This window comes from Arvicanthis niloticus, chromosome 15 (genome assembly GCF_011762505.2).
Source record: "Arvicanthis niloticus isolate mArvNil1 chromosome 15, mArvNil1.pat.X, whole genome shotgun sequence".
NCBI lineage: Eukaryota > Metazoa > Chordata > Mammalia > Rodentia > Muridae > Arvicanthis > Arvicanthis niloticus.
Genome location: NC_047672.1, coordinates 52,705,625 through 52,724,467, shown reverse-complemented (window position 1 = coordinate 52,724,467; position 18,843 = coordinate 52,705,625). Strand labels below are relative to the sequence as shown.

Genomic DNA, 18,843 nt, shown 5'->3' with positions numbered 1-18,843 from the left:
AGGTTTCATAAGGTCCAGTTTTGTATCAGTGTTAACAGTTCCACAGAGACCCACAAAAGCCTAACATAGCATCTGACCCTGTATTTGAGAAATTTATGCCCAGCTCCAAGAGACTTCAGAGGGGACACTAGCACAATATTAAAAAAAAAAAAAAAAAAAAAAAAAAAAAAGCTGAATCCCTGCCCTATAAAGCAGAATTGTCACTAATTCCCACGAAGAACTCACATCCCAGTCTGCCTAGCCAGCTGTTAGGAATGTAGTCAGAGCAGAGATGCAAAGATCACATGCTCTCCCCTTTAGCTTAGCTCACTGTCATCCGGACAGTGGCAATACAGCAAGAGCCACTCGGTCTCTAGCTACTTCGAAGGAGCTGTACTGGTACCCACAACCGGGAGGCATTTTAGATGTGATTCTTTTATTTCTTTTCATGCCTAAATAAGCCTGAGTGGCTGATGGTTGGTCTTCATTCTTTCTGATTGTTACAATGTCTCTACCTTCAGAGCTGGAAGAAGAAAAATGTACTTTTACACGAGAGTGTAGAGAGCACCTAAGCTTTGGCAGCTGACTTGTAATGGGTTAGAGTGCGGGCAGAAGGGTCAGTGGCATTGATCCACTTGGGCATCCAATAATGGGTCAGCCAGTCAGCCCGGCCTGGGTAATGGCGTTCAAAGATCTGACGGTAGTAATAGCCTTCTTTAGTTTTGGGAGTATTGAAGGGAAACTTCTGAGAGGCCGCCGACATCATCTCATCATCAACCTATAAGATAAAATAAGACCATAAAGCATTTCGATGTGTATTTGCTCTGATGGAGACCAAAATAAAGTTAAGGCATACTATAGAGCAACACGACCCTTTGTGACACTCATTATTTAGAAAAATGCGGAAACAAGCTATAATAAACAGACAGTAACTTTTTAAAAGCTCTCATGCGTATTTCATACTTGGAGGCTCAGGGTTTGGCTCATTTGTAATCGATCAGGTACCCAGACATGTGCATAAAGGTCAGCGGTGATTAAGAAGTCTTCCTTCTACCTCTTTTCTTTCAATCATCAATACTACTTTATGGTCCTTCACTTTCATTAATTACTATGTAATGCTCATAAAAGACATACTCCTTGCAGGACCTCTGGCTCTCCTGTCGACACAACTATTCAAACTCAATGCAAACAGAGATCCAAGCTCTCTATTAAACTAGTATTGCTCCAGAACATATCTTTAAAGACAGACCTGATGTTCAACATAGTCCTGTAAAATCTTGAACCAGGAGTTCTTGACTGAGGTGATCCCATCACTGAAGGCTTCTTTGGGTCGCCAGAGAATCTCTTTGGGTAGCAGGTTGGAGTCCTCAAAAGTCTCTCTCAGGAGATGTTTTTCTATGCCATTCTGATATGAGCACAGAAGGAGGGTCAGTGAAGTCGCCAGAGGAAGCAATGACACTTGGGGTTTTTAATCCAGGGTTGATGTACCTACTTTTGGAATTCTCATTTCTGGTGGCAGAGACAGGTAATAGGAAGAAAACCGATGATCCAGAAACGGGACTCTCAGTTCAAGACTTGAGGAAAACAGAAAACAGTCTGAATCAGATGGCTGGCACAGCTTCCCAACAACCACACCAGACAGTGTAATGGAGATTATATAGTCAGGTTCTGGCCTCTTAGGGGCCACGCTGCATGATTGGTCATATAATGAAGTCTGTACTCAAAATAAAACCAGCATCTAAGGAGGGAAGTTTTCTATTTTAAACTATTTCTTTGCTACTGTGCCTATGAAAAATTGCCTGTTTCTACAAAGGCAGAAAAAGTTAATTATCATGAATGATCTGGTCATGAGTGTATATGCAAATGCATACATCATATATACAAATGTCCCCATGACACTGGTCAGGACATGCAGACGCGTAGTAACTATGATTCCGGCCCATTCTTAAATCAAGTATAGTTTGGTAGAGGAACCAAAAATGTTGAAAGGCGAGTGTTTTATCCTGCACAATTAGGGTCTTCTACTCTTCAACAAGCCCAACTAAACATGGAAACTCTGGACAAGAAGAAATGGCACCAAGGAAACTTATTTTTATTCTACAATCCTATCATAGATGAATGAACAAAGATTGCATGTCCCCCAGATGCAGCAAAGTGGCTTGGCAGGCACACGGTACTTGCTACCTGGAGCTTACAACTTCCAAGTGCTCTAAAACATTTAGAAGTAGCTGCCTTCCCTATAAGCCAGAGATGGCCCATTACTGTTATGATCTAGTGACACAAAACCTGCCTGACACCCACAGAAGATGATGACCCTGGCGATAGCATCCAGGCCATAGCACAGCTTTTGGGGGACAAGTTTTGTTGAAAACCAGACTTTGCAGCCAACCGAAAGAAAGAAAAAAAAATGGCAACTGATCTCATTTTAAGTTTTTTCCCCCTTCTTCCACGTTAGTTTTATAGCTGATTTTAAAGTTACCCATGTGCAGCAGTAGTGCGGTCGGCACGGAGAACATCAAACAGGTAGAGTTCTTTCAGCAGCCTCTCACTCTCCTCCTCAGCCTTCTCAGGAGAAGGAGCCTATTTAACAAACAAAGGTGAGTGGCGTGCTTTGGCACACAGGCAGCCTTCATTTTCCTCTCTTCCATATAAAATAAGAAACGAGTAAGCCAGACAACTTAAAGAGGAAGGTAAGGGATGTGAGTAAAAGGCTCACATGGTTTTTGAGACAGGCCCATCCACCCTCCAAAGTGCTTAGTGTGGAAATAAACGGACGCCCCAAGCAACAGACACAGTGCCTTCAATCCTAACACTTGGGGAGCTGGGGCCAGTCTGTTCTATATAGTGAGTTTCTGGACAACCAGAGCTACATAATGAGACCCTGTCTTGAAAAAATAAAAGACAATCAATCAATAAACAGACAGATAAAAAAACAAAAGCAATTCTCATGATTAATTTTAAGAATGAAAAGTATCTGATACTATTAAGCCTTCTTTCTCCTATAAATTAATTAATTAACAGATACTATCAATTTTTTTGTTTTGTTTTGTTTTTCGAGAAAGAGTTTCTCTGTGTAGTCCCGGCTGTCCTGGAACTCACTCTGTAGACCAGGCTGGCCATGAACTCAGAAATCCACCTGCCTCTGCCTCCCAAGTGCTGGGATTAAAGGCGTGCGCCACCATTGCCCGGCGATACTATCAATTCTTACACACCAACACACACACACACACTGAATCATAAGGACAGAATAAAAAAAGTCAAGTGATTCTGACTTTTCCTAACTTGGCCTGGCCATCTTTTCACTTCAGAGTACTTACCTTGTGAAAATATATATAGCCCTGTGTAAGTTCATCTGACCCCTCTCCAGAGAAGATCACCACGCTGTCTGTGTTCTTCCGAATATACTTGGAAATTAAATACATACCTTAAATGAAAGAGAAATTAACACTGATGTCAGTGTGTCTTCTGGAGAGCCTCAGAAACAAGTGCAGGCTGGAGTGTCTCAATGGACTGAGTTAATACAAGAATTAAAGCAGCTTCCAAAAGGATAGCAAACTTATAAGTCACCTACATGCAGTCAAGCCAACTAAACCAATAAAATAGCCTAGAATCCACTGTAATATTTTATAAACAAGCTCCAAAATTGTGTTCTTAGAACAAGACTTTCTATTTTAAATTTTTGCTAGATTGAACCACTCGAAAACCTGAATACCATGGTTTGTATGCTAACACTAGTGCAGAAGAGTAAGGCATGGGCCGTGCAAGGCTTTGGATGCAGTTTGGTCCCCCAAGGGCTCATGTGCGATCCGCAGTGGAGAAGTGGGAGGTAAGGTCTGGGGGTTCCATGAGTCCTCAAGCATCTTGCCTTAGAAGGCATTAAGGCAATTTCCAGAATAAACCAAATTATTTCTCCTTTTTTAATGGTTTAAAACAGAACCCTTCTCTAGTCTTTGGCCGCTGGAATCACTATGAGATCTCTTCCTCATCTGCAGCTCCTTGATGCCACCCACCAAAGTGCCATGCTATTGGACTTTTGGCATACAACATTCTGAGTTGAAATAATCCTTATTTTCTGAAGGTTCTCATCTGGGGTTATCCATTATAGTAACAGAAAACGGACTAACGGAAGTAGTTTACTTTTAATCGTTTTGGTTTTTTTTTTTTCCATTTCCAAATCCCATATTTGATTAAGAAGGCTCTGTATAGTATTTTGCTATGTCTACTTGGTACCCATCTCTCAACTCTCTGCACTACCATCTGTCTCCTCCAATCTCGTTTTTATACTTCTTAGGAGAGACTTTCTTCTTCCTAATTCTGCTTCCACCTCATGAAAATTGAACCACAGACATGCTATACGTGTGTGTATTGAACTATGATGCTTTCTTCAGAAGGCCAAATCATTGTAATACTCCAGGTATTTTATCGCACTCCAAAGTGAGCTTTTAAAAAGACTCACTCAGCTAGTAACATTTCAGAGGTTCAACAACATTGGATCTATCCGATTTGTGGTACAGTTCTTTTTTTTTTTTTTTTTTTTTTTTTTTTTTTAAGATTTATTCATTTATTTTATATGAGTACACTGTAGCTGTCTTCAGACACACCAGAACAGGGCATCAGATCCCATTACAAATGGCTGTGAGCCACCACGTGGTTGCTGGGAATTGGATTCAGGACCTCTGGAAGAGCAGTCAGTACTCTTAACCACTGAGCCATCTCTCCAGCCCCTGTGGTACAGTTCTAATCTTAGAATGTGTTCACCAGATAAAAGTAGTGTTGCTTTGCCTGACAACAATAGCTGGGAACTGGTAAGCTGTATGATGGAGTATTTATAAATACATCTACATGAGAACTCCTTAAGGAAAATGTATTGTAGCATAGACCCATTTCCCCATTTTATAAAGAACACTGTTCCCTCAGTATTCATTTGGGATTGGTTCCCGGTCATCTCCTCAGCTACCCTCATCTTCAGATGCCCTAACTCCTTATAAAATGATAGTGTTTGCTCACAACCTACACACGTATACAGGCTCTCCTGCTTGACTGTGCTTGGCTTTACTGTGCCTCAGAGGAAGTTCATGTTTCACAACTTAAAAGGCTGGCAACCCTGTACTAAGCAAATACAATGTATCGTTTTTTACAGCTTAGATGCTCAACATCAATAAGACATTCCTAAATAAAGGTACTTAGTAGACCATACTGTAGTACACTGTAGCCATAAATTTTGCACTAGGAATCAAAAACTAACTGCACTGAGGCACTTGCATTATTGCAGAGATCTGAACCTGTAACACCTATGAGATGTTCTTATACCTTAAGTTACCTCTAGATTAGTACAACGTCTGATACAGTGTAAGTGCTGTGTAGGCAATTGCCACACTGTATTATTTATAATAATGGCAACAGTAACGTCTGCCCGGGTCCAGTAATACACATTATTGCTCCCAAGTGTTTTCAAGCTTTGATTGGTGAAACTCAAGGATAATGTGGCCCAACTATACCAGTCAAGATATTTTACACAGAGAAAATGGGAGGAAGGGCCAAAATACTTATCCATTCTATGGTCATGCCATAAACACTGACTATCCAGTAGTCCTCCTGCCTCAGCCTCCTGGGTGCTAGAAGCTAGCATGAAGTATGTGCTTAGCAACTGTGAGCTATTAGTAATATATTAAAAATAGTAATATATTACTATTTTTATGAAGCATCCTTAAGACTATAGGCCAAGCTGATCTTGTAAATTCAGTTGTTCAGATGATCTGATTATATTCATTAAGCACTTTCTCCAGTCAAAAAGAAATTCAAGGCACTCTTAAATGGTCCTAACAATATATTATAGTATTATTAACAATATAGGAACTTTGCTCATATTTATATTTAGACAATATTTCTTAAGCTGAAATCATCTTAAACCTTCTACTGTTTCAGTACCAAAACGCTTTTCTCTACAATAAAATCCCTTACCTACAGATGCTCGAACTGTCGTAATATCATAAGTTTCCAAGGAAAATATGACTTCATCCAGGGCCTGAATGCCTTCTTCAGAGTTAAAAAGGACTTCATGATGCTCGCTTCCAATATAATTTGCCACCTGATTGTGAAGAAAAATCCATATATTTGTTAAAGAACTACTTTAGAAAATGAAACAGACCAGTTTCTCTCAAGGTAAGCATGGTGAAAAGAAACAAAGCAGAAGACGACTCAAGGTCTCTCCAGACTGGGCAAGAGGCGCTGCAGGCCCCTGAGTTAAGGCGGTGCAGGACGCTTCAATAAGAGGAGGTGCAGGCTGCTGCCACATGCTAGCTAAAGCATGCCAGGGGTCTTTGCCTGGCTCTCACTCTCCAATCAACCACAAGAAGTAAATCTCTTTCCAAATTAAAGCTACAGACTGATAGTCCAGTGTCCCAATCAGCACACCACTCTCTATTTTACCTAACCTGACTCATCTCTCCCTAGTCCAATATAGTCCCCTTTTGAACACCATCTCCCTTTTTCTATACTGAGATGCCTAATTTTATACCCAGCATGATATCCCTACATAAATAGCCGTTTCCTGTCTTCCAGAATATAACAATTTGGATTGAGATTCTCCACTAGAACTTTTCCAGTCATTCTAGGTCTTTACAGTACAAGATCCCATCTTCCACACATGGAATTGCATGTACAATGTCTGTTCTGCCTACAGTTTGTAACACAATACTTCATAAGAAAACAAGGCATGAGCTGTTATCCTGGTACCAATTTCTATCCTAGTTGGTTCTCTATGGCTTGTTGTAAGACCATGACCAAACTCAACTTGGGAAGGAAAGAGTTTATTTGGTTTACCTATTCTGAGTCACAATCCACTGAGGAAAGAGAAAGCAGGAAACTCATGATGGGAACTAAAGGTTCTGGAACCAGGAGGAGCAAGCCAATAAATAAGCAGTGTTCCTCTCTATAGTTCCTACCTATAGGTTTCTGCCTCAAGTTCCCACCTAGATTTCTTCAGTGGACTATGACTGGGGATATGTATGCCACATAAATCCTTTCCTCACTGAGTTGTTTTTGGCCATAGCCTTTATCACAGTAACAACAGGAACAGTAGGACAACTTCAGCTTGATTGTCATCCCAACAACAGGACTAAGTTCTGAATACGCAATGGGCAGGTTGCCCTGTACCTTTCTAGCGGCCAGTAGATCGGGGCTGTCTTCCATGCCAATAGCAAATGTCTGGAGAGGATACTGCACTTGGGCCTCCTTGAGTTGCTTCAGCAGGGAGGCAGCAACTAAGCTGGAGTCCAGGCCCCCTGCAGCATAAGAACAAACTCCATGGTTTACATGCATACAGTAAGCAGGGCAAAGACAATCATACCTGTTAAACTTCTGGATTGGTGTTTAAACGACTATTACAATCTCAGAGTTGTATAAACTGAAATCAGCTTTAGTAAGATTTAGTAAGAGAAGTGAAATGGTGTGTGTGTGTGTGTGTGTGTGTGTGTGTGTGCACATACATAGGTATGTGTGTATGTGTATGCTAATACATACATTTTATTGGCCCCTTATAATGGTAACTGTATCTAAAGTGGATTAAAAGATAAATACACAGGATTCTAAGGAATGAGGACCAATCAGCTCTAACCCTAACAAATGCAGCTTATAAATATGTCTATAGAAAATCAAACATGGAATTATATAGTACGCCTTTAACATTCAAAGCTCAGAGCCAGCTACAAATCATTTCATTTCAACACCAGCATGATGTTTCGATTTTGTAAACCGACTTCACCTGATAAAAGGCAGCCAATCCTCCGGTCTGTCATCAAGCGTTTCTTGATAGCATTGTCAAAAAGGATACGCAGATTGTTCTTCACAGTCTCTATCTCAAAGCCTAGCAACACAGGAAGGAAACGGAACCACTGCAGATAAGTGGAGGCTGAGCCAACTGAGATGAGGCAAGCAATCTCCTACACCACCATGATGGCCCTCCCTCGCTCAAGCAGCTCCCAACACCTCCAAATCAAAGAGGAAACACCTTAAAAGCAGCACCATTGAAAACAGCATGACTGGCCCTGTGCTGTCAGGGATGGGCTAGAGTTCTGGAGTGTGGTCATGGACATCCATCAGTCACCTGGGAAGAGTTTCTCCACGCTGTCATAGATGGCATGCAGTGGCTCATCCGTACAGTGATGGTATTTGACCATTTCCACAGACGCAACTTTGCCATTTGGTTTTAAATCCAAAACTTCGTAGTGCCCAGGAAGGAAGGGCTCCACTTTTAAGAAGGGCGTGGTGGAGTGTTTCAAGGAAACAAGGCCTACAAACAGAGAACAGCAACGTATGCAATTAGGTGCTTCTCTGCAGCTTTTGCAGTGGTCTACTTACTATAGTCTAATCCATACCTTCCCTTTAAGTACAATATGTGTCCACTGCACAAAAATGCTGGGAGATGAAGTAATTGCCCTACCATCTCTCTCCTGTAGAAGCAAGAATGGCATGGAGTCCGAACATAAAACTGCATGAATTTGCAGTCATTTGATGCAATAGGAAAATTATTCTTTTTAAAATAATTTCCGAACATAGCAAGATAAAAGATTCCAAACTCTACCTTTTAACTCATGTATCTCCAGTTGTTACAATAACATTTGCTGAGAAGATCCTCTCCCACCTGAACAGTCCTGCTACCTTTATTATAATTAAAGCCTTTTTTTTATCTCATTCCTTTCCCTAGCTGAAATTTCTGAGCACAAAAACCTACTTTTTAGGTATCTATTAAATTTTCAAAGAATAAAACTTTTAAGTGAAGGTCTATTTTCTGTAAGAGAGTGAACAAGATGAGATATAAATCTGAGAAAAAAAGAGAAATCGAAATGTTAACTTCACAATAACTTGCTAAGCATTCCAGTCATCCCTGTGGCATTTGAAGAGAGACCAATGGTTCTCAAGCCTTTATCAAGCAAAATGATCCACTATCAGGTACTCAAGAAGCCACTACCCACCCCTTAATGGCTGTCATATAATGTGCATGAGAAAGCCATACAACATAACTTTAGGCAGAAGCTACCCTGACACCACTGTGATCTGACACAAAAGCCAGTGTTGTGTGGTAAATAGTTAAACAGCCTACCTACACAGATATTTGTTATAATGTAATATGGGTCTCAAAACCCAGTCTGTGTACATTGAATTCAAAGGCCAAAAGAAATCTAGTGTTCTCACTACCTGTTCACCCCATAGAGGATGTGATACAACCAACTGAAAGGTCCTGGGCAGATACCATGATGAGATGCTTATAAAGACTGATAACAGGAAGCAGCGCTCCAGTGGGGTCATTTAATCTGTGTGGTGGACTCAATAAAAAGGTCATATCCACTGGTCCCCAGTACACAGAACTGTCTGGGAAGGATTAGGGAGTGTAACCTCCTTAGACGGACATCACTAGGGATAAGCCCACATCATTCTTAGTCAGCTCTCTGCCTCATTCTTGTGGATCAAGATGTAAACTCTCAGACGCTGCCTGCCATGTTCCCCATCATGACCTCATAGACTCTAGCCCTCTGAAACTCTAAGCCCCAAATAAACTCTTGCCTCAGTCATGGTGTCTTATCATAGTAATTAATATAAAGGTAACTTGGAAGTCTACAAAAGGACAGAGGAAAGGATGCAGAAAACAAACTGCAGGGAGCAAACTGTTGGTGAGATTCCAGTTTCATATCAAGCAATCATGAGGTCTAAAAGTCCAAAAGATAGCCCCACAGAAGCAGGAGTCTGTCCTTCTTTATATTCCCTTTGCCGGGTTTCCCTGACAGGATTTTAGGTAACTGATACACAGTTGCCCTGTGCTGTCTGCTGATAGACCAAGTGAAGCATCTTTTCATACCCACACTTTGGTTAACGTGCCAAGGATCCCTTAACAGATCAAGATCCTTGTTTCAAACAGTGTTAAATCTGAAAACTAAGTGGCAAAAGATAACAAAAGATGATTACTAAATTTACTGCCAGAAAGTGCTAAGTAGGTGTGTTATAAGTATAATAAGTTAAGGAATCTCTTGCTATAATAATATACCCAATATAAAAAATCTGAAAGAAATATTATTTTAGCGCAAGCATTTGAGTCACTGTGACCAAGACCGTGGTCACTTGGCTCTATCTGTAAACTGTGGCAGAAATACTCTGCAGAAAGAAGAAATGTACTCACCTCCTAGTGGCCAGAAGTATCAGGGACTGCAGTCCTGATACCTAGTCAATAAGGTGCCCGCCAAGCACCATGCCAAGTAAGTAGAGGACCTGAGTTTAAATCCCAGGACCCATGCAAAACCTGGTAGCAGTAGCCTATATCTTTAATTCCAGGCTAAGACGGGACAGGACGAGGGAGGCAGGTGGAGCCCTGGAGCACAGTGAGTAGCCACTCTAGCTAAATCAGAAACATGAGTGAGCTCTAAGTGTAAAGAGACTGCATCAAAAATTAAGATGAAGCAAGGCATGATAGTGTATACTTTTAATCCCAGTAATCAGGAGGCAGAGGCAGGCAGCTCTGTGAGCTCCAGACAGCCAGGGTTAAATAGTGAGAGTCTGTCTCAAAGAAATTTAAATAAAATAAAATTAAGATGCCTAGTGTTGAGTCACTGGTTTCTACACGTGCAAATGTATGAGCATGCATGCTCACACACACACACACACACACACACATTAAAGAGAAAAGAAATGGCTAGGATTTCAAATCCTCACACTGAGTATTCATCTCTCGCCATTTGTAAAGTTTTTGACTAACACCTATATAAGATTTTCAATATGATTCAAAAAGAAACACAAACCAAAAATAGTTAAACCCCATTATTACCTTTAGCTTCTGAACACACAGCCAGAAATCCATCTTCTGTCATGGCTTTAAACAAAGGCCTGACTCCATAGGTATCTCTGCCCAGAAACACTTTCTTATTGGCAGTGTCCAGTAAGATAAATGCAAACACCCCATCCAACAGACAAATGGTTTTTTCGATGCCTCCTTTGTCATAGAGATGGAGGATTATCTCACCATCCACATTGGTCTGATACTCAAATTCAAAACGTTGTTGTAGCTTAAGGAAGCAGAACAAACAAAATGTTAGTATCCTGGTCCATCCTGATTCAGTATTTGTGTTCTATAATCAGTTCATGTGCTTTGGTGATTAAAAATAATATATGGCATTATTAAAGTCTACCTTGTCTCAACTCATAATTCTGAAAATTTTTCACAATAAAGGCTAAACCCATGACAATAAAGACTGAGTTCTGATAAACAGGAGACAAGGGTCAGGCATCAGAGCAGTGACACATGAAGAAATCCAAGTGTATATTGCACACCAGGGTCTATACTATGTACTTACACATGAACATTTACATGGGCAGTCATCCTTTGCTTCAGGATGCCAGCCTCAAGACAATTCATTATCTGCAGGTGACTTAGTGCTCTCTGTGAAACGGAATATTATTTACATATAATATACACACATCCTCCTGTGTACTTAAATACTTTCTAGGTTTAGAATACTTAATACAACATTTTAGATACAGTTGTTATGGAACATTGTGCAGGATGTGAAAAACATGGACATGTTCATCATAGACACAATTTTCTCATAAACATTTCCCACCAGTGTTTGCTCTGATCTTTGAAGGTAGAATCCAAGAATACAGATAAGGACATTCCAACTGCACTAGGAGAACAGTTTGCCTAGTTACCATGAAGTTAAAAATGTGTTGCCAGCGACTGTTGACTTTTGGTTTCGGATGCAGAATCAGCTAAGAGGCGCTTCTAGCTCATCCTCAAAGACCTCCCTTGAAAATATACAGCAAAACGAAAACCTAGTCCCACTCCTTGCTGACAAATACAAAGGAATCCATCACAATGGCAGAGTTCACATCCAAGCTGCCGGTCCCCAGGAGGGGACAACATCCAGACCTTCCTGAACAGTGGGACATTACAGTTATTTCTCAGGGACAGACGAAATAATCGTGGGCTTTATCATCAGTTCCTAGGCCCCACAGGAACAGCACTGGCCCCTCCACCATCTCTGTCAGCAAAGTGAAGAGTCTTGAGTTGGGCCCAAATTCTGTTAGTTTCTACTACACCAGCACTGCTACAACAAAGCCCTCTGATCGCCACTTCAGACTTGCAGTGTGTTTTCAAATTTCAAAAGGGAAATTGAAATGCAAACGTAAATATACATTAGGTCTCTCCATCCCTAATGTGTGGAAGGCATTACAAAACTGCTAAGGCACCGTGCTCTGGCTGCCTCTCTAACACTACTAGCTGGCCACTCTTCCAAGCTGAGAACCACCAGGGTGATCCTAGCTCAAGTAGGTGGGGTTTGAAAATCTACCCCTCTGGATGGCAGCACCCTACAGCATTTCCACTCTCTTTTGCGATGGTAATTTACTCAGAAAGGAGGTGTCCCTTCTCTAACAATTCCCAAGTACTAACTCTAACTCTTGAAAGGATGCTTCTATACTGCACCCATCTCTGGCCACCTTCCTAGAGCCACACTGGCATCCGACTTGTTCTAGGCCCCTGGCTTATCTTTGTTGTCTCGTTCCACGCTCCTGGCACAGCACTGGCTGTGTCATACTTGGTGTTATCATCAAAGCAGGCAGTGAAGACGAACTTTGATGCTGCACTTCTGAAAATACATACGGTTAAGTGTGTGCCTTCTACTCTTAGACAAGTTTCTAGTGGTCTCACATTTGGATACGTGTGAGTGGTAGAAACAACAGAAAGTCCTTGCACATGTAACATTACCTAATTTTTAGAATTTTAAGATACTAACTTTTACATTCTTAACAAAATTAACAAGCAGCAATGTTGTCCAAGTACACCAAGGTAAACCTCTAACTTCAAATAAGCCAAGATGTTTCCTAACCTCACTTCAGGAAGACAAGAAGCGGGGCAACACCGGCAGGCAGAGTGCAACCCAATCCTCTCACTGCACTGCCTTGACTTAGTGAGACCCAAACCCCTCCCACCTCACTGCTTCCCTCCACTCTTTCCTCTTCACCTTTCATCTCCAAGCATTAAGCTTTGTATGCAGCAGGCCTTTAATAAAGGTATATCTGCTAAGTGGCTAAAGGCTTCAGATGAGAACCCTACTTTGAAAATGTTCCTATAAGCAAGCAAACTGGCAAGTAAAACTATTGTTCAGAAATAAGATAAGCCCCTACCAATAAAAGATAAGCACAGAAATCTCAAAAAATTTACCATGAAACAGCAGGGCCAAATGCCTAAACCTTGACTGAAATCTGCCTTACCAAAAAAAAAAAAAAAGAAAAAAAAAAAAAACCCATGGCTGCATAAGCACAAACACACACACACACACACACACACACACACACACACTCACACACGCATGCTCGCACACCAAAAATAAAACCAAAAATCAAAGCAAAACAAAACACAGCTAAACGTATTCTAGGATCATTTGGGGAAGCTTAAATATGAATCAGATATTAGATATTATAGTCTTAGGAAAATGTTCCAATTCTTAAATAACAAATTATTACATATTTTAGAGGAAACAATTTATGGTGTACCATACTAGAATAATTCAGCCTACAGGGAATGTGCAGGCCTGAAGATAAATACAGACAGATACTAACAATTACCAGTTTTCGTGCACATTGCTCTGAAGCAACCAGAAGTTGGGGAAGGGGTTAACAAGTTTGCAAATATGACAAAGGGTTGTATTCATACAAGCACTCATAAATTAAAGATTTAATTTTTTTTCCTTATGAAAAATGAGTCAAATAATCCTGGCTTGGAAGGTCCTTATCATATCTGTCTTCTGGGATCAACATTTCTGTCCTCTCACCCATTCCTATTCTCTAGGCACCAGAGTAGAGAGTTCCAATTTCAATGCTGCTAAGTCTTACTTAACGTACTTCACTGTCTCAGGCCACCTTTCTACAACTTGGCTCCCACTAAGTGTGAAACTGCAAAAGCTTTCTCAGTGGTCCCATTATATAAATTATTATATAATGCAAATATTATCTCCTCTCAACTTTTCAGGGCTATCCCTTCTCTAAGCCCTTAAGGGCTCCTGCCCTTGGAATGCTCTTAGCAGCAGAAGACTGACTGTCCTACCTTCTCAGCCCCAGGGGTTCCCCTCTCACTCACTGTAGCCCAGACAGGGCATCTACACTGCTATCCTCCACCGGAAACACTTCCCAGGCTTGCCCGGTATTCTCTGTCGATCAGGTCTCTGTTTAAGTCTTGTGTTCTCAGGGCCATCCTTGTTCAAGCTTCCTGCAAACAGCTCTCCCATTTACCTTGCTTCTACATTTGCTTTCAGAAAGCTCATTTTACAGTAATTTTCGTCTGTCCCCTGCTAGCGCAACCTGCATTGGAGTACAGACCTAAAGGTCCTCTTGGCTGCCGTGCCTGCATCAGCTAACACAGAACATAGCACAGCCCTAATAAATATTAAAACATATAACAGCAAAAAAAAAAAAAAAAAAAAAAATGAATTGGTATCTCCATTTTAATCACTGTTTAAAAATCTAACTCCGCCGGGCAGTGGTGACGCACGCCTTTAATCCCAGCACTTGGGAGGCAGAGGCAGGCGGATTTCTGAGTTCGAGGCCAGCCTGGTCTACAGAGTGAGTTCCAGGACAGCCCGGGCTACACAGAGAAACCCTGTCTCGAAAAACCAAAAAAAAAAAAAAAAAATCTAACTCCTTTTACATTTCTGAGTCAGTGCTTTGTTCAAGACCAGAGCAAACGAGGTAAGAGCATAGAAAAAGGATTACTTTTAAAGTAACAAAGTAAAAAGCTTTAACACTAGACCTGAAGTTTAATTATAGACAGCCATCCTGGCTGCACTCTGCTTACCGCCTTGTGGTTGTAGATTTCACCGTTGTAACAGAGCCACAAATAAGGATATTTCCTCACTCTTATGGGCTGCATTCCAAACAGGGGGTCAACCACCGCCAAGCGGTGAAAGCCAAAGCAGCAGTTGGTGTATCCATTGACGTTCTCAAAGCGAAATGCATCTGGCCCCCGGTGCGCAATCTTCATCGCACTCAGACACTGCACAGAAAGGCAGTCATCGCTGCCGAAGAGGGCCCAGATGCCACACATGCTACAGGAGGGCTGCAGGCACTCTGTGGAGAAAAGCACGAGGTCTCACATTCAGAAGAAGCAACTCTTGATTCTAGAAACTTAAACAACCCTCTCCAAAAGCTGGACACAAACCATTGTCATCCACAGCAATGTTCCATTAAGCTGGCAGGCACGTGGGAATGATCTCATTTGCTTATTAGGAAATACAAATATTAGGAAATACAAATGACCTTTATACTCAACCAGATACATAAGCTTAGCACCCAGCCGAAACTCACATTTCTCCCATCTTAGGGTTTGGTGGGGGTTACACCCACCAACATCCAGGTCACATCTGCAACATCTGCAGCCTAGGATTGCTCTTCAGAGCAATGGCAGGAGCGGCTGGCTCCAAGCTTGGTAGGGATCCCAGTCCCAGCTCCTCCAGCTGAGAACCTCAACCCCCACCCCCAAAGGTCTGGGAGAACCATTCTGTATTAGTACAGCCTCTTCTTAAGCCTCTACAATTAAACACCATCTCTTTAGGTCAAATACAAAGAGAATAAATAGCAGCTCATAGACATCATTATGTAATATTAATACATGTGTGTAACACACACACTAAATGATATACCCTTGGCATGCCATATCTGCTAGCTTAACCTCTAAGTGATTTATCTAAGTGTTACAGAGAAATAAAAAAACAATAATCTGATATCAGATACCCTGACAAGCACTTTGAGTTGACTGAGAATGTAAAATATTTATTGTGGCTAAGTACTGTTATACATAATGCTAGCCCTGAGGGTAGAGGCAGGGTAGATCAGGGGTTCAAGGCTATCCTATGCTGCATGAGATCTTGTCTCAATGACAGAAGAGTTCAATATCCAGTGTCCTTAATGACAAAAAACACTTTCAAATATTTATTTCAAAGTTGCATTGGTTAGTTAAGTACAGAGAAATGAAGCAACATTGGTGGAAGGGAAACTTAATTAAAGCCCTGGAAGCCAGGAAGCAGGTAATTCCTACAAATGTTTCATTTGCATATCTGAAGTTCAAAATAGTTCAATAAAGAATCTCCAACTAGCAATAGTGTTCAAAATGTAAAGTACAAGTCTGCAACAAACGGCCACATAATCTGCCCTTATGAAGTAGCCAGGAATATAATTTTGTGGTTGGGGTTCTCTTCAATGATCTGTATTCAAGGGTGGCAGCATGAGGAAGGTTGAGAACCACGGCATTTCAACTTTCAGTGGAGCACTTTTATGGGACTCCTGCCTGAGTGTGTGAATGAGTGGGTCCTCTGATTCCTGCACCTCTTCTTGGGGATCTTTTTATTTTCCTGTTGGCCTGTGTTGTCCAACTTCGATAGGATGGTTTTCCTTTTATCTTACCTTACTGTATTTTAGTCTATTTCGTTGTTTGTCTCTTAGAAGCCTGTCCTTTTCTAATGAGAGGCATAAGGGAGTGGATCCAGAAGGGAGAGGGGGGGGAGGAACTGTAAGTAGAGAGGGGAAACTGTTCAGATTGTATCAGAAGAGAAAAGAATCTATGTCTAATAAAAGAGAACAATAGAGAGAAAAGTGGGTTGACACAATGCTTTGAAAATCAATTAGGATCATCAGAAAACCATTTACCTAGGTCTGTTATGCAAAACACACGCCAGGCACTACATTAAAGTGTAAAGAAAAGTTTAAAATTCTTTCCTACGGTAGGAGTAAGGAACTCAAACCCTTTTGTGATTGGAATCAGAGGCCCTTTTTGTACAATATTCTGTTGTCTGTCCCTGTAATTTTCCTCATTTCCTGGTTAACTTCTGCAACAGTCCTGGCCACTGAACCATATGTGTAATTTTTATATACTAATAAAGCCCATTTGAGAAGGCAAGAGAAAACGTTAAAGCTAATTTTAAACACAACTTAACACGACATACCCCGGATATAACAATCAATATAATATAATCAAGATGAATTATATTTTACACTATTTTTTCCTGAATTAATAAAACTGGGCTGAAAGGATAGTTTAGCGGTTAAAGGCTACCAATCAAACATCTAAACGTCAAGGGTTCGGTTTTCATAATCATCAAAATCGATGTATTTCGCTCTGATCACATCTCAGTTCAGACTTGACAGCATATCTAGGGGTCAGTACATAAAAGAGCACACGCTCCCCCGCTGGACAGCGCCACTTTTGTACACTGAACTTCTACTGTTGGATGTTCTAACTAAACTTCACTGAATCACTTTATCTTAAAATCTCAATAATAAACCCGTAGCCTTGTGCAAGGCTTACTTCAAATTATTACAGTACTGACATCAATCAACGAAAGAGTTAACTGTTAAAACCTGTAGGCCACAAGCCAAAAATAAAAAATAAAAAATAAATAAATAAATAAAACCTGCCCGTGTATTTTAAAAGTTAGATTAATCTGAAACCAGGCCTGTGAATAGCGATCCATAATTTTAAAAAGCATGCTAATTCCTTTGCCTTTTTCCGTACTTGGCCGCCTTTCTCCTCAAACAGATGTTTCTCGGCGAGGCTGCTAGTATGGAACTGGAGTTGGGGAAAGGCCTGAGCATCAAGGTGAGCGGGGCTCTTCGGTAATCCGGATCCAGACAGTCAACCCCAGAGACTCTCACTCTTAGAACTAGCGAGAGCCTCTATCCTGCAGGAGAACCAGGCCCCTGCACTAGCCAGGGGCGCCCAATTATGACTGGTCTTGTGCAGGCAGGCGTCCAGCTGGTCCCAGGTAAAACCCTCGGATGGCCAAAGTTTCCCAGGTTTAGATGTCATTCAGTAAAAGAAAAGATTTATGGTGTCTATACTAAGGCCACCGTTGCCTTCTGTCTGGAGCAGCCCAGTCTCCGCGCTGCACTTCGCTCACGTGAAAGCAGCTCCGTCCTAGGTGCGCAACAATCGCCCCGCGCCCGCCCCGCCCTGCCTCCGGCTGCACCGCAGCATCTGTCCGACGCGGGACCTGGGTGCTCAGCATCCGCACGCCCGGGACGTGTGTCCGCGCGGACAGCGCATCCTCCGACCTCCCAGGCGAGCAGAGCGCTCCGCGGTGACCGCCGGGATCCCGCTTACCTGCGCACTAGCGGTCAGAGCCAGAGGAGGTGGAGCGGAGGCAGCGCAGCGACAAGACCGGCTGGAGGCCGCTTCTCACCTTACCGGTTACAGAAGTCGCTCGGCTTCTGTAACGCGTGCGGGAAGTTTCATCATGTCGCTGGGACCCAACCCGTGCGCAGGGGCGTGGCCCGCAGTGCTGACGAGTGACGCCAGGCGGGGCCGAAGCCAAGACAAAAACGTGCGTCCTGGGGCCCGAGAGCCAGGAGATGTTCTGCTTCTGTTCCTTAAGGTGCTGTGACACTGCATGCAGGATAACCTCAGAGGTCGGGCCCGCTGGTTCACTGGGTTACCTACATGACCCGCTCATCCAGCAATTAGAAGTCTCTGTACTTGGGATGTTTCTAGGACAAGTTGAGGAAAATGTCCTGTCAGCAATAGGTCTCCCCCTCTTTAACTGTAGTCTTCAATACTTCAATACTCCCTAAAAGAGTGTCTGATACATAGATGTGTATTCATAAGTAACATAGACAGGAATACCTGGAAGGAATACCTGTGTGTGTGCGCGAGTACACACACACACACACACACACACACACCACTTATATTAAATATATAAGGTGGAGTATTCATCATGTTCTACTTACAGGGTGAAATTTAACCTTGCTTGTATTTATAACTGTATTCTTGCTTTCTCCAGCTCCCCTGAGTGATTACCACTGTATGGATTCTAATTTGATTCCTTGTAC

The 18,843-nt window shown here is 41.9% G+C and overlaps 1 protein-coding gene across 4 annotated transcripts; it reads right to left on the bottom strand.

Moving 5' to 3' along the window:
* Positions 1 to 398: 398 nt before the first annotated feature.
* Positions 399 to 18,272, bottom strand: Asns (asparagine synthetase (glutamine-hydrolyzing)). Of its 4 annotated transcripts, none has more exons than XM_034519630.1 (12): positions 18,116 to 18,272; positions 14,816 to 15,087; positions 10,793 to 11,030; positions 8,084 to 8,269; positions 7,742 to 7,843; positions 7,135 to 7,262; positions 5,941 to 6,067; positions 3,297 to 3,403; positions 2,459 to 2,559; positions 1,472 to 1,553; positions 1,229 to 1,384; positions 399 to 757 (listed from the first exon to the last, which is right to left on the bottom strand). In XM_034519630.1, exons 2-12 carry the CDS (start codon positions 15,062 to 15,064, stop codon positions 548 to 550), a joined length of 1,686 nt encoding a protein of 561 aa, XP_034375521.1. In that variant the 5' UTR covers positions 15,065 to 15,087; positions 18,116 to 18,272; the 3' UTR covers positions 399 to 547. The 4 variants fall into 4 exon arrangements, with proteins under 4 accessions (XP_034375521.1, XP_076769822.1, XP_076769823.1 ...); XM_076913707.1 differs by lacking the exon at positions 18,116 to 18,272 and adding an exon at positions 17,528 to 17,942; XM_076913708.1 differs by lacking the exon at positions 18,116 to 18,272 and adding an exon at positions 17,516 to 17,920.
* Positions 18,273 to 18,843: the final 571 nt, after the last annotated feature.

Bases quoted from the DNA above. Each gene is read 5' to 3' on its own strand.
- Asns (XM_034519630.1), bottom strand. From the start codon at position 15,064: ATGTGTGGCATCTGGGCCCTCTTCGGCAGCGATGACTGCCTTTCTGTG. The intron at 3,404-5,940 runs GTAAGGGATTTT...CTTTCATTTAAG, and splicing joins GACAGTTCGAGCATCTGTAG to GTATGTATTTAATTTCCAAG. The intron at 2,560-3,296 runs GTAAGTACTCTG...TTTGTTAAATAG, and splicing joins GCTATATATATTTTCACAAG to GCTCCTTCTCCTGAGAAGGC.